Source organism: Poecilia latipinna, unplaced genomic scaffold (assembly GCF_001443285.1).
Source record: "Poecilia latipinna isolate Pla-1442-1.1 unplaced genomic scaffold, P_latipinna-1.0 Scaffold332, whole genome shotgun sequence".
Taxonomy (NCBI): Eukaryota; Metazoa; Chordata; class Actinopteri; order Cyprinodontiformes; family Poeciliidae; genus Poecilia; species Poecilia latipinna.
In genome coordinates this window covers 176,675-192,608 of record NW_015112948.1, presented here as the reverse complement: position 1 = coordinate 192,608, position 15,934 = coordinate 176,675, and the positions used below count along the sequence as shown (strand labels likewise).

The following is a 15,934-nucleotide window of genomic DNA, read 5'->3' as shown; positions in this document are numbered from 1 at the left end:
TCATTTATTGGTGCATTTTCTTCAAAAACCGCAGAAAAACACCTGCTTTTATTGTTTAGTTCCAGATCCTCTATCATCGACTGGTTTCTGCTTCAACTCTGGGATTTATAAATAGATTCCTTCTATGCATAGTCACCCCCTTTTGCTTTCAATTGTGACAGCACAGAAAGTTGTGATGTTCTTCAACGACGGTTTAATAAAAGTTGTGTATGACTGTGTGAAATTTAGCTGAACAGACACAGTTGGCAGCACTGTTGCCTTGCAGCAATCCTAGCCTGAGGTCTTTCTATATGGAGTACTCTAGCTTTCTCTAAAAGTCCAAAGCAGACTGGTCTTTCTAAATGATTGTCTGTCTCTGTGAGGATGTCCACTGTCCTGCAGAAGGTAAAGTCTACAGTCTTCCTTTCAGCCAACTTTCAATGACTAGAAAGTTGAAGATGAATTTCAACTTCTCAATCTATAATATTTAGCTATATTTCATGAAAAACATCTATGAATAGGCAAATTCTCCACAAATACTGAGCTGTGAGTAGGCTGGGTTATCTGTATTGAGTTTTTAAAGTTGTCCGTTCTGTCCTGTATCAAGTTTGCCTGAGTAAGAATCAACTCAAATGGAGTCTAAAAGTAATTTTCAAATTAGCCTGAAACAGGAAACATGTTTTTGCCAGCCTGTTTCAGGCTGGCAAAAGATGATTAATACCAACATTATTACTAGAATTAAAGAAACAAAGATTTGGGTATGTCCACACTATCTGGAGTGATTTAATCATCTAAATTTCACCTTTAGGTCTGGGAAGAGGCCCCACTCTGAACCAGACCTTGACCTCATATTTCAATCTGCAACATTGTCTGGACTTATTGCTGGGGTAGAAGAGACGTTCAAAGCATGCAGACTTTGAGGCCCAAAGGCAACCCTCCATTTCTCATGGATTAAAGAAATGTTTCTCCCTCAAGATGCAACATTCCTCACAGCTTCATTGACATTCCCTTACATAGACCGACGGCAGAGTGTAGGCTTCCCCTTATTCCCAGAGACCCACATCTGTGTACTCAGAGGAGTTTTTCTTTAAATATCCCGTCACATCACAATTTTTTAAAGTGACATTGAGTCACTGTCAAAAACTGTCAGTCTTGGGACAAACTGCAGCTTCTGGGATTTACTCAGACGATCAAACATCTCACAGCTTGCACCAGGAAGCCGTGACATGCTCTACTGGAAGGTGAAATGCTTTTTTTCTGCTCCAGCTGGCTTTCAAATTAGGTCCAGTTGACGTGTCTTGACACGACTCCTACTTCGACTTGTCAAAGCTTCACAAGTTTCCAGTTGGGCATTCAGGAATCCAAGCACTGTGAAGTTTGGTTTTATATGCAACCAGGTTTTGTTTAGCCCCTCTAACAGAAGCAGAACTATGAATGTTTTTTAAGATTTCGCAAACTGGTCCAGAAGTGGAAAAGCAGCTGATGACTCACCTCCTCAGGCAATAAGGAGGAGCCACAGATTCAGGAGAGAGCAAAAACTCTGAGGGAACGCTGCTCATTTGACCTGAACTACTGCGAGAAAGGCTTCCAGCGCAGATCCTGTCGCACAGAGCAGGACAGACACTTTTTAAAACACAATTTTTTACACACACCAGGACTGAAACCAGAGCGCTGAAGCATAACAAAGGCAAAGAAGAAACTTGTTCAACAGGATTTGTCTGTTGTTTGGAGGGTAAGGTTTGATCTACCAGCTGATCTCAACATTTATGGAACAATTTGTTCTTCAGTTTTAGGGAATAACAGTTCTTATATTTCTGCTACCTTTTCATTTGCAGACCTAATGTTGTTTCCAACTACTACACCAACCAACATCACTGACTGTCAGGCTGATAACCCGGTTCTGTATAAGTTCTACGCAGCTGTGATGATTGTGATTTTTATCTTGGCTTTGCCTCTGAACGCATCGGTCCTCTACCTCTTCATATTCAAGCTCAAGTTCTGGAAATCCAACAGCAACAACATTTTTCTCTTCAACCTGGTGCTGGCTGACATTCTGCTGCTTATCTGTTTACCAATCAAGATTCATAACTTCATTAATGAACAAAGGAGGAGCGAGGATAAGTTAATCTGCAAAGCGATGCTGTTTATGTTGTTTTTAAATCGTGGCGCCAGCATCGCATTCCTAACGGTGACCTCTATCGATCGATATTATAACGTGGTGCATCCAGGCAGAAAAAACCTCCTGAAGGCTCTGAAGAAATTTCCCTACATCTCGATATTCATCTGGGTGTTGCTTCTGCCTCTCACCATTCCCACCATGATGAGGAACTTTGACTGCTGCAACAGCCTCAGCAGCAGGAATACAAGTGATACGAATAATACTTGGATGAAGGTAAGGCTCTTTTCTTGTTTACATCAGCAGTGTGAAATGGGGAAAAAAACAGAAAATGTGATTCATAAAAGATTTGTGAAATTTTACATTGAAACTCTTTTGCAACCAGTTTACCTCCTTTATAGGAAAAAGGGTAACACTTTATTTGAAGGGGGTTGAATAAGACTGTCATAAATATGACATAACACCTGTCATGAACATGAATAAGTCTTCATGAATGTTTATGACTGTTGTCATAAAGCGTCATTCGGTAAATTATGACACTTTTAATACACAGTTGACATTATTCAAAATGTCTTTATGACAACTTGGCATTAACCAAGAAATCATTACTGATATAAATTTGTTATAAAAGTATTACTGATTGCACTTTAAAAATGAGGTAACTTTATGTTATTAAAGGTAAAGTTTAAACAGTAATGATTTCCTGGTTAATGTCAAGTTGTCATAACAAAGACATTTTGAATAATGTCAACTGTGTATTAAAAGTGTCATAATTTACCGAATGACGCTTTATGACAACAGTTATAAATATTTATGAAGGCTTATTCATGTGCATGACATGTGTTATGTCATGTTTATGACAGTGTCATGACAGTCTTATTCAACCCCCTTCAAATAAAGTGGTACCGGAAAAAGAATCACAGCTTATGACAGTATTTCAATTATTTACTCTGAACAGATTAGAAAATAAGGAAATGAGTCAATCATTTGGTTGAAAGTCTTGGAAAAGACTATCAAGCTACTGGCTGATTTTTTTAATGAACATTCTGTTGGGTTGTTGGCGTTTATGACAATCTCAATTTGTTTTTTTGTTTTTATTATTTTTCCAGGAAGCTGCGGACATAGCCAGAGAGATAGTTTTCTTCACCCAGATCCTCATTCCCTTCGTCATCCTGGTCTACTGCACCGTTCGCATCGTCAATCGACTGAAGAAGAAAACCGTTGGGGATAAGACGAAGCTAAGGAGAGCGGTCCTCCTCGTGACCGCCGTCATGGTGGTTTTCTCCTTCTGTTTCCTGCCGTGCACCATCGCCAGGATGGTGCTGCTGATCGTTAGGGTCAATGAAAGCCTTAGAGATTACGTGGAAAACGCAGAAGCAGTATTTGACGGCCTCATGGTCCTCTCCTACCTGGACTGTCTGCTGGATCCGGTGGTTTACTGCTTCTGTAGCACCAAGTTTAAAGCACTTTATGTCTCCAATTACCTATCTTTTTGCGTTAAAGAAACCCCGGAGCAAATCAGCAGCTCAACGGGAAACGCAACACAACCAGGGCGCAACAAAGTCATTTAAAAAAGTGACTTCAAGTTCTGCTGGGTGTTTATGAGCCGATAGCTGCTGTGCAGCAACCAGACTGATATGAGGCCCAAGGGAGGCTTTATGTTAAATCATGCTTTGAAAACCAAAAACATGAGGAATATTTAAATTCATTTTATATCCTAAATGTAAAAAGAAGTGCTAATGTGGTTGTAACTCTAGATTTAAAGCTTCTACTGATGGTGACTTAAGAAGTTCAGTAAGATTTGTTTTTGTATATTGTCAGTACTTTTTTAAGGGAGTTGCAAGTAAAGTATGCACATCTGTTTTTATTTTCTTCTTGGACTGTGAGATGACTTACAAAACTCTTTCCCGCTGTCAGATAAAGTGTTGAGAGAATATTTTTATCCTGAAAATCTAAAGGCAAGGGTGCTTTGACTAGCAAACCATACTTATGCAATGTGGCTGTAGTGATTGTTTTAGTTGCTAAAGAAAACAATCAAAGGTTTTTTAGTAGGTTGTGATCAAAGTTAAGTTTGTTAATTACCTCTCTTTCTGACATGTACATTCATTTTTATGAGATTCGAAGGTTATTTTGTGTCATTTTGCGACACTGTTTTATTTTTGCAGATTTCAACATAAGCACAAAACATGACTTTAAACTTTCCTGAATTACAGCAGAAGTAATGACTCTTCCTTCTTACCTAGACAGGTCACGTATCCCCTGTGACTGAGTAAGCCCACCTGAATAAACTCCATCATTTAATATTATTTAATGATATCATTAAATGATATCAGTGGATATGCACCATATCCATGCTCCACTGTGGATATGGTGCTATTCTGATGTCAGCAAATAACATACAGAATAACACACTTTATAGGCCTCTGTGTTTTCATTCTGACAACCTTTAAATCATGAGTCTAGACATGATGAGAAAAATGATGAGAAAGTCGCTCTGTGTCTGGTTAAAAGTGGACTAAAGTGATGAGAAAGTCGCTTTAGACAATTTGTAATCTGCTGCGTCTGGCGCTGATTCCATGAGTCACAGCCTTTATGGAATATTACTCAACTTTCTTCTCAGGATAAACTTTCAACCTCAAGGTCGAAACATGAATGAACCAGCAACAGTTTTAATTCCCTGAACTTTTAGACTGGGGAACCATAAAAAGAGTAAATATTGGCAAAGAGTCAGATAGTTTCTCCTAATCAACAGTTTGCTGGTATGTGATACTATCCCAAGGTCTATAAGCACATAAAATGTCAACAGCATGGAGGCGTGTCTTGTTCACTTCCTCACCTTTCTCAAATTTCACCTCTTTACTGTATTAATAATATATTTTTTGTATGAATGTGTCTTTATGTGTTCTAAAATAATCTGTTAAATTTATTCTGGGTCGAGTCTTGTTGTGAAAAGTAATCCCATATCATCATGCTGCCACCTCCGTGTTTGGTTGCAGTATATTTTTCTGTTTTTGGACCAAACAAACCTTAAACAACTGTGGCCTGAAAGGTAAATGTTATGCTTTCTCAGTGCGATCTGTCATTGCTTTTATCACGTCGTAAAATGAACTGTAAATGTCTTCTGCACTGAAATGTGACAAACCCTTTGACATCATACTTCCAAAGAAAGACTTTTGTTTACAAGAGGCATTGTGTAAATACTTATATGCCGTAAATAAAGGTGTAAGGTGTAATTTTTCAAATACATTGTTGTTATATTTAATTTCTACTTTCTGCTCCAAATGCAAACATTTAATCTATGTGTATTTTTTTCACAAAGAATTAAAGCAAAGATTCAATGTGTGAGTATAAGTGAAATCTACAGACACAATGTGCAAATTATAAATAACCCAACCATCCAATCTCAAGCTAAAATGGGAGAAAACGTCACATATTATTATAACTATTATAACTTTGTGTTGTTTGGTTAGTTTAATCTGTTAAAATGACAGGTTTTAGCAAATCAGAGCTGGTTAAATATTTTAAAATAGAAGGACACACAAATCTCTTGGAGGCAAAAATGTAAATAAATAATACTCTGCAATAACTTGGCTGCACATTCATAAACAGATTATTTTCTGAACAACATTTTTAGTTACATTTTAACATTCAGTTGCTGTTTTTCTTCAGCTTTTTATCAGACATCTTAAGTTAAAGCCAAAACTAACTTCAAGCTGGTCTGAAACAATTAATCAGATTAGTTGTAATTAATCTCTTATTAAAATTATTTAGTAATTCATTAATTATTAACTGGAGACACTCAATTAACGAGACTTTTTAAAAATCTAAAATTAAAAATACGTTTTTTTAAAAGAACAACATGGTTAGAGCAGTAATTAATCCAAAACTGTTAAAAAAACACATTTTTGCATTTAAGATGAAAAGAAAAGGCTCTGTCTGTAAAAATGTTTAGAGCTCAAGTGAGATAGTTTTAGCTTCACTTGGTTCAAATTCTAGATAAAACAAATAAGAATAAACCTTTTGCTGTCCAGTTATTCATCTGAAAAATGACCAACACATCAAAGCTGCACTGTAGTTTCTGAGCTCCACATGCATCCTTTGCTACAAACGATCTAGCGCCCTCTAAAGAAATGCTGTGTTACTGCATTTTAGGCAATAAATGTTTATTTTCTTATTTAAAAATGTAATTAAAATCATTGTTTATTTGCATTTCCTTATGCATTTTTAATATTGTCTAAAATAATATCAAGTGGTTAAAGGAAATACCTGCAGAATGTGCCCATTTTTAATCAGATTAATTGATTAATCGTCAGAATAATTGATAGAATCCTGAAGTAATCATTAGTTGCAGCCCTAATTTCACACTCTCCTAACATTACCCACCTTGACCAAATCCCTACAATCTGTGGAAGCATGATGCTGCCACTGCCATGCTCCACTGTGGATATGGTGCTATTCTGATGATGTCAACAAATAACATACAGAATAACACACTTTATAGGCCTCTGTGTTTTCATTCTGACTCAACCTTTAAATCATGAGTCTAGACATTAGAAAAATATTGCTTGCATTACTCACCAGGATGTGTCAGACGTTTCTGCAGCCCCTCAGTGTCGCTGCTGGCTTCTTGAAAGCCTCCATAAACAGTTCCTGTCTTGTCTTTTCATTAACTTAAAACAAACTTCCAGTTCTTGTAAAGCTACCTTTGCCCCATATTTCTTCTTTCAGTGTGTCAATAAAAGAGAACTGCCATCAAGCATGAGAGCTTCTCATGCTTGATGCAATGAGATACATTGCAACATTTAAAATATCTTTACCAAAAAGATGCAAATAGGACTGTTGCAAACAATTATTTTAGTAATTTGAGCAATCTATCAATTATTCTGATGATTAATCAAATAATAAATTTGAGAAAATAAAGCAGCATTAGACATCAGAAATAGATATCGGCCCAAATGTTCATATCTGTGCCTCCCAAACAAGCTTGGAAAATTAACTTGCAACAGTAACAGCTCACTTTTTAAGTCAACCTGGACAAAAGTCGCTAATAAAAATAAAAAGCAGCAGTCTCACTAAAGCACTTTAAAAAAAAAACATGCATTCTCACGTTTCTAGTTTATATATTCATCTTCAGTTAATTTACATCTAACTTTTCGACGCTATTTTACAGCTTCTTGTTTGTGTGACCGACTTGCGCTAATCATCAGCCAGCTGAGTTTTGTCTACCTGCATGCTCTGCCACGCACTTCCCCGCTGTTCCCTCCGGCATAAAGACTTTCATATTAAATAAATCGCGCCAATCAAGTTCAGGATGCCTATTGGTCCCCCAAGGACAATTTAAAAATCCAGGCATTTTCATCAGTCAATGAAATCCCCGACGACAAAACGTGAAAAGTGGACATGTACGGCAAAAAGAAGATGTTTGGTCACTCTATGTTATGCTAATAGCGATTAGCATCTAATATTTGGCGGAAGTGAGAGGTTTGCGCAACAGAAATAATTGTCCGGCAGGAACACATGGCGTTAAATAGAATAACATAATTTAACGAAGCTTCGAGAAAAATAATTTACCTAAAGAAATTTTAACAATCGAGCTACCCGAGTAATTCAGTTAATCATGAAACCCTAAATACAAATGAGCAAATATCACAAAAATCTTACTAGGTAAATAGCTTTTTACTTCAGTTTAAGCAAATTCACTGCAAGTAGTGGTGGGTTTTATGTGTTTGTTTAAGGGTGTGCACGTTTACGCAACCAGACTGTTTGCAGCTCTTTTAACTTCTTGAAATACCACTTTATTTTACAATCTTATTGTAAAATACTTATGTCCTGTCAAAGATGGAAAGTGTTTAAAAATTAGCTTGTTGAAGTGACCATGGTCCCCTCTTGACTTCATGTTAGATATATGATTTTATTTTTTATTGTTTTAGCTGTGTCCCTGTAAAACTTTTGGGGGAAAAAAGTTACTAGAGTTGCAGTTTTCTCGAAAAAAAGTTGATAAATTTGTCACTAGTTGCCTTTTTGAGCAAACATCACTATTTGTAACTTAAAAAGAAACGCTATATTTGCCGCTAGTCCTTTTTTTAAGTTAAAGTTATTAAATTTGTCTCTAATAGCTTTCTTCAAAAAATGTTGCAAAATTTGTACTTTTAAAAAAAAAATCCACGGTATTTGTCACTAGTTTTTTTTTTTAAGAAGTCATTTGGTTTTCCACTTGTTGCTTTTTTTGAAAAAAATCTTCAGAAGGTCTGAAAATATGTTAAATATAGCAGCAAACCTTCTTTCATCCTGATTTTGACACGTCCCTCATCCCCACACTTGGCCACGCCCTTCAGTGTCTTTTGGCTCCGCCCACTTTGGAGAAATTTTTCTACATTTGTCCGGCTTTGCTTTCCCATCGGGTTGAGTTACACTTTAAATACATTTAAAAGTTTCAGTCAAGTAACAGCATTGCAAGTAATATCCATTAAAACATATTCCTATATTACATAGAGGCTGGTTTATTACAAGGGCAGGAACCCCTTAAAGGGTTAAACCAAACACACAGTGATGCCTGCATTGCCACAGCTAATTACTGTCAGCATTACCTGAGATCCACAATGAAGGCAGATGGCTGGAAAATATCAGGCCTCAAAAAGAGAGAGAGAGGCAAGGAGATTAGATTTCAACAGATAATGTTTCTGACTGGTAGAGTGTGTGGGAGGGAATAAAAGCTGTGCAAAAACCACCACAGCATGACCCATCATCTAGGTTATTTCAGCCCGAAAGCTAGAGCAAGAAACCAATTAGAGGCATAGCTACTGGTTCTTTCAGGAACAACATTTGGGTAGTTAGAAAGCAACAGAAGCTGAGAAGGTCTACGATTGATAGAAAATGTCTAAGTCATTAGGATGTGGTCAATAAGTGCTCACACTGAGAGTAAAGGCAGAGAGCAGAGTTTGAAGAATTTCCTGTCCCACCAACACCAAACCACAATTGGTAAATTTTGAGACAAGAGTGTAGATAAAAACGCTATAACCTAATCTGGAACATCATGTTCTGAAACGTTCCTAAGGGTATCAAAGACGCACATTATCAGCCCACGGGTCGAACTTTTCTTCTGCTTTAGGTAGTGCTGGATGTGACGCTCACAACACCGCAGTTGCTCTGATCAAATCAGCAGATACTGAAATTTAAAGTTTCTTCTTTTCTTCTCCACTTAATCATCTTGATCAAGCCTAACTGTGGTTAAAACCTGACTGTTATTGTCAGTCAAGAACCCCTTAAAAGTGATTTGCTATGTTTCCTCAAACAGGTGTATGACCTATGCAAAACATGTTCATTACATTTTTTGCACAAACTCATTATTAGATAATGACATTTTAGTCTGATCAGTTCTCCCTGTGACTTTAAATCTAAATAAACTCCTGCTGACCATGTCCTCCAACTCAACATTTATGCTCACACATCAAAATGGTTGTGAACAGTAGCGCAATTATTTAACCTTACTTCTTTGAAAAGCAGAAGTAGAGCCTCCTGCACAACTAACAAGAATGCAGAAAGTGGTTTGTGGATGGTAAGTCAACAAGAAAACTCTTATCTTTCGCAGCAGCCATTGTGCAGTGCATTCAATAGTAAAACCAACACGCTGGAGCTCAGCTCAAGTTGCTAGGTAACAGAGTAACAGGCGGAACTTTGCTGGGGTTGCTAGGTAACGGGCCGGGTTTCACTGGCGTTGCGAAATGGCAGGCGCTGCCTGCTCATGTCTGACATTACATTCTGGAGGGTTTTGACTCAAAAAGCATTAACTTATTTTTAAATAAGTTAGTGGATTTCTACCGCTTCTGATTTTAGAAGCGATAGAAATCCAAATGGAAGTACAAAAATGTTCAAACTGTGAATTTTACAGAATACTTTTCCATTTAAAGATTGAGTTCTTCAATAGCAAAGATAAATCTACATATGAACACAATCAATACATTCTATGTTGTGTGCCTAGTTTGTATCTTTGAGTATGAATTTTTAGCAAGATTAATAACACGCTTTCAATGAAAAAAGCAAATGTAAAAACAAATAAAAGACCTTAAAGTAAATTTATGGATGAATCTCAATGTACATGGCACCAAAAAGCAACAGAGCTGTTTGACAGTATTGTGGTTTAAAACTTAAAATGTATAATTTGTGCTACAAAAGCACAACAAAACTCAAAACTTTCTAAAAAAAAAACAAAAAAAAACTGTTTAACTGCTTTTGTCATTGTTTCAGGCTGCAGCTTCTCCTCTTCATCAAACGCAATTTAGGCCTGCAGAGAGGATCGCAGAAATCTAAGGGCAGTAAAACATCATCTAACAGCTTTGCAAATCCCCCACATCCTGGACACAAATGGTTAAAACAGTTTACCTTCAGGTCAGCGCTACAGAAAGGTATTTACAAAAACTACCTGCCACAGAGACGGTTTCCTCCCCCAGGCTGCCTATCTGATTTCCACGTATGCTGGGAAAAAACATAAGCATATTGGCACTGCCTTTATTTTAAAAAATGACTCGAGTACATGTACATATTGTTCCTTTATCCTTATCTTACATCAAATAAAGTAATATGCTTATACCTAACTGTGTAGCTGTGAGTGCTTGAAAACTGAAGTTAAATTTCTTGCTTGTGCAAACAATCTTGGCCAATAAATTGATTGATCAATAGATATTTCCATACCATCTGGACTCTGAGCTGAGATACCCATTTCCCTCACTGAAATACAATTCAATTAGTTTGCTATTTTTTTCTATTTTTGCGATGTCTTTTCCAAGAAGCTCTGTGGTTTTTTCAGTAGTGATATCTTTCCTCACTCTGCAGCATTTACACACAGCGCCTTCATGCAGTGAGTGTGTGTGATGGACTCACCTCACTGCAGATTAGATAAGTCTTTTAGAAAAAAAAAACATATGTAGATTATTGAAGAGGAAAATAAAAAAAAACAGCAGTGTAATACTGTGAAGTTGTTGTACTGCACAGGAAAAATGGGATATCTCTAAAAATAGTAAAACAACTTGAATTTGTTGGCTAACTTTGAAGTGTAGCTAACCCCCCAAATCAACTTTTCTTTGCTGATAAAATGTCTAAATAGGTTTTTTGGAGGTTTTATATTTATGTTTATGTTTGAATTTTGAAATTTTTATAGTTCATCTCAGTATACATAGTTCCCACAACTCTGAGCCACGCCATCTTGATAGGCAAGTGCAGCCCAAAGCACAGATGGGCCATGACTTCCAGACCAGCAAAAATATATTGACACTGTTGACCAATGTACAAGATAAATATTTATCAACAAAATCGCTGCCGTCAGGATCTATGAGGCAGAAAATGGGCGATGTGAATAAGCTGTCTTCAACGTTGTTTGTGAACTCGTTCTTTCAGTCTGCTATCAATTGACTTGGAATTATTTTTCTTGCAAAGTGTCATAAGACAACATTTGTTGTGAACTGGCAATAACAGATGATGATACGAACATAGATAGACCGGTAAATTGAGAGACAGATAAAATTATTTAGAAAATGTATATATTTTTCTATTATAAATAGATAAATTACACATTTGGGGATTTTCTTTTGTATAGTATAAAGTCATTAGTAGTTCAGACTTTTCTCTTTTCTGAGACAAGAGAGAGAAAATAAAAGGACACAAAGGGTTAAAGTGTTAACTGGTTCACACAGATCGTTAACATCTTCAGTTAGATAATCATTTTTCACATGGTTTCCTGTCCTTTGTAAGAGCAGTTTTCTTTTAGGTTACGTATCTACTACGTGCATCTTTTGAACCACTTCCATTTGTCACTGTGGTAAAGTTTTCATGTGACTAGTAAAATGATGATTTCTTTTCTAATTTGTTTTCTGGAAGTTTAAATATTTTCCATCCACAGAGGTAGATGACTGGCATTACCCATGACCAACTATAACATTTGTTGCCTCTGGCGTCACATTGGTCAGTGGGTGCAAGACAGAACATGCATACACTCTCTGTGTGTACGTGAGATGTTGCAAAAGTAATGTGGCACTGGTTTTGTGCAATATTACCTCATGTCTAGAACATAGTGTGACAGAGCAGAATAATGAGGCAGCAGCAAAGGGAAGTTATATGTGATGCTTTGCAGGAAGTAAAGTTTCAGTTGCAAATCATTAGCTCTGCATGTTTTAGTGCAGGAGGTTAATTTAATGTTTTACTTCAATAGAACAATCTGTTTAAAGTGTGATTTGTTTGCAATGTCAATAAGTGCTTTGGTTTGGATTTTGAAATGAGCACTAAGATATTTGTTAATGTTGAATGTAGTCATTCTCTAAATAGTAATGCACCAAAAGCAGCAGTTTGAATAAACTTATCTGATCACTTCTCTAAAATACAGTGCTTAAAAACAATATGCTGGTGCTTGTTTACTCCCACCTCTCTGTGATCAATGTCCACTGGATGATAAATCCTTCCTCCGTCTCAGTGGGTGTGGTGGAAACAGAATCATTTCTCTGAGTAAACACAACTAAACACATTCAGTGTGAAGTTATCTGGCTCTGGAATGCAGCTGACAGACATTACTCATCCAATCAAACCCCTGAAAATCACAGTTTGAATGATCGTCCCTCACTGTTTGCTATAAACAGAACGTGAGAAAATTCTCTTGAAGGATTGTCTTTATTCTAGCTAATTCATCCATGCAGTTAACCACAGGAAAAGTAGGCTACACCCTGAAAAAAGGATACTTTAAGTTAATCACAGGAGCACCGATCAGAAGTTTGATGTCAGAAACTGTTGACATATTTTACTTTCTTTTAGGTTGTTTTCCTGATAGTCCGGTAGCAACATTTGTTATTTTCAGCTGCTGTGCTTCTCTTTCACACTTAATTGTGTCAAACAAACCAAACACATTGAAAAACCTGTTCCCCTCCTTGCCTGTGGTGGCGCTACACCAAGAACTACTGAAGGAAACAAGAAGACCTCTGAAGGAGACGCTGAACACGACTTCCTTCTTTATGACATGTAAACAAAAATGGAGGGTCGTCAGATTTTAGACGCTGTAGGATTTCTGTTTTGTCTTTGGTAACAAACAACAAACAATGTCTCCCACCAAGGCTAGACTGATGTTTGTTTGGTTGTATTTACCCAGAATGCCTTGCGCTTTAGTTCACTTCCTGCTTTTGGATCAGGACACCATTTAAACATGAAATTCTTATGTCTCTAAGCTTTATATATTTATTTTGAAAATGCGGTTATGTTCTTTGTTTTGATGTATTTATTAAATAGTAAAATAAACAAAAACATACTGTTAGGTTTGCTGATAACCAATCAGAGTCTATCCAGGAAAAATGTGGCTCACTGCTTTGTTCATATTTAAAAAAAATAAAAATGTAAGTACCATGCATGACTTGCAGTAAACACATTTAAATATTTCAGATCCTGCATGCTTTCCATTCATTTTAATTACTTTAGGTAAACACATGCAGAGTTTCTAAAGATCCCAAGATCTAATCTGGAACTTAGCTCAAAACCAAAGTCCTCAGGTCAGGTGACGGGTTTGTAGACGTCAGACATCTTTAAATGGTAAAAATATGCACAAGCTAAGAGCTACAAGTCCAGCTACTAAAGCTGGACCTGGAATCCAGAGTTAATCATGTTCAAGTTGCAATTTATCTGCATTTCATTTCACCACTGGACCTCGAAAGTAACCAGTTGTCTTTTTGCAGTACTCCACAAACAGAAGTTCATGTAAAATCTGTGTTACTGTGTAGCTGTTAATTTTTGAAAGTGAGGCAGCCATGTTGAAATGTGAAGTTCCTGTTAATTTTTCAGGCTCAGATCTAGGAAATTCCACTTTCTGGATGAGAATGAATTATGTGTTTATACATAGCTAGATTTGATGGCCAATGTTTTCTTGCGTGATCTGTAAGATGTGTTGTCATTTTCCCCTCAAACCAGAGCAGCTCTGTAGGTGGAAGGGCGGAGAGAGGGACTTATAAGTTTACAACCACATGGATTATTTCCAGAGTTTACCATCTAGGAAATGAGTAACCAAGCAAAGGCATCAGGATGGTGAACAATGTCTACCAATAACACTCAGAGTGTTTTCAGAAGCATTAAAATTTAGAGCAGCATGTTGCAATAAAACCGCCATAGCAACTCGTCACCAGCCATTAAGACAAAGAAAACAGCAAACATGAGTTGCTGCTGGTTTAAAATATGTCTTTTCTTTGCTCATCTTCAAATATTTTAATATTTGATGCATATTCTGATACTCAGCTGCCATCTTTTGTTGTGACAACACGCAATTAAAATGTTAAAAAAATTCTACCTGGTTTAAAATTATTTAAATCTAATATCGAGTGAAGAAAAACAGAATATATGCAACATTTTCATTATTTATTCAACAAAGATCAATTCAGAAAGGAGAACTGACTGCAGGTACTGGGGAAGTTATCACTAGGTGCTGCTGGTCAAGTAGATTTGATTAATTGATCGGTAGCCATTGAGCCGAGTAGGAAACTCAGGGTTTTTACTAGTGGAGTTTACAGATGTGTTGACACAACGCCAAGCGGAAAAACATCAGCAATGACTTTTAAGAAGCAATTGGAAGGATCTATTTATGAACTCTGAATTTAAGCAATCTACTCTGTGGAAGGTATTTATCAGAACAGATTAGAATATGTATTGTCATTTTAACAATTAAATATTGTGCAACAAAATTTGAGTGCAATCCTCCAGATAAAAACAATGAATATCACTTAATAAATAATCACTTACATTGCTTTCAACTATTGACGAAAGTAAACTTAAAACTGTAGTAAAATATAAAAATCAGTGAGGTCAAATTGACTGCCGAGCTTCATTCAGTCTGGTGACGGCTAATGCGTAAAAACAGCTTCTTACTCTGTTGGTTTTAGTTTTTTCAGATCTGAAACGTGAACAAATGAGAACATCTGTACAAATTCCCACTGATGTCAGACGGTGAAATTGCAAAAAAAAAAAAAATCCAAGAACTCCATAACCCGGTTTCCACGTAGCTTGTTAAAGGTTCTTGACGATGATAATTAGGAAAAAGACCAAATTGGTATTTTGTTTTTCCATGAAAGTTTCTGGTTTGACAAAACCAAGCACAGCATAACGACACAAACAGTTCATACTAACGGTCAAGGATTGATGATTTAGACTGTTACCTGATCAGCTTGCACTCACTGAGTCGCCCATGAACTCAGTACTGAAGAAAAACTGGTTCATCTACAGAACAATGGTCCAATACACACGGTAGCACATCTGCAACAGAATGGCTGAAAAACAAAACGGTGTCAAAGTGTTAAAATGGTCCAGTCAGTGTCTGCAAACCTTAAAGTCAATTCTTCCCCACTAGTCAGCTCCTCCAGACTAGTGGCAGCAGATATCAGCAAACACCTGGTGGAGCTGCATATCTCCTGCGCTTATGCAAAGAACAGATGTAAACGGCATCATGGAGAAGCATTGTTGTGATAACATGTTGAAGGGGGAGTGTCAGAAAGGGTAGGAGGTTCTTAAAGAGACAGAGGCCAATTTCAAAGCACCAGATATGGCTGTGATGCAAAATTAGATTTTTATTAGATTGTTTTTGATATACAGCATTTCCATAAAAACTGAAGGAAAAAGTAACTTGATTGTGTTATAAAATGGCCCTATGTGCCTGGAAAATACATAATATTCCCAATTTAAAGAACTGGGGCAACTTTAAAAAGAGGAATAGGCCAAGATTCTTCCACAATATTGTAAAGGAAAGAATAATAATCTGGAAAACGACTGTTGTTTTTTACTAAAAGTGAATTTATAACTTACTGAATTATAATTGTAATAAAAAAACTG

General features: G+C 36.7%; 1 protein-coding gene across 1 annotated transcript; it reads left to right on the top strand.

The window, feature by feature from the left end:
* The first annotated feature begins 553 nt into the window (after positions 1 to 553).
* LOC106949240 (hydroxycarboxylic acid receptor 2-like) lies at positions 554 to 5,225 on the top strand. Its single transcript, XM_015035368.1, has 2 exons — positions 554 to 2,371; positions 3,205 to 5,225. The coding sequence occupies exons 1-2, from the start codon at positions 1,820 to 1,822 to the stop codon at positions 3,664 to 3,666; spliced, it is 1,014 nt and encodes a 337-aa protein (XP_014890854.1). The 5' UTR covers positions 554 to 1,819; the 3' UTR covers positions 3,667 to 5,225.
* Positions 5,226 to 15,934: the final 10,709 nt, after the last annotated feature.

Bases quoted from the DNA above. Each gene is read 5' to 3' on its own strand.
- LOC106949240 (XM_015035368.1), top strand. From the start codon at position 1,820: ATGTTGTTTCCAACTACTACACCAACCAACATCACTGACTGTCAGGCT. The intron at 2,372-3,204 runs GTAAGGCTCTTT...TTATTTTTCCAG, and splicing joins CGAATAATACTTGGATGAAG to GAAGCTGCGGACATAGCCAG.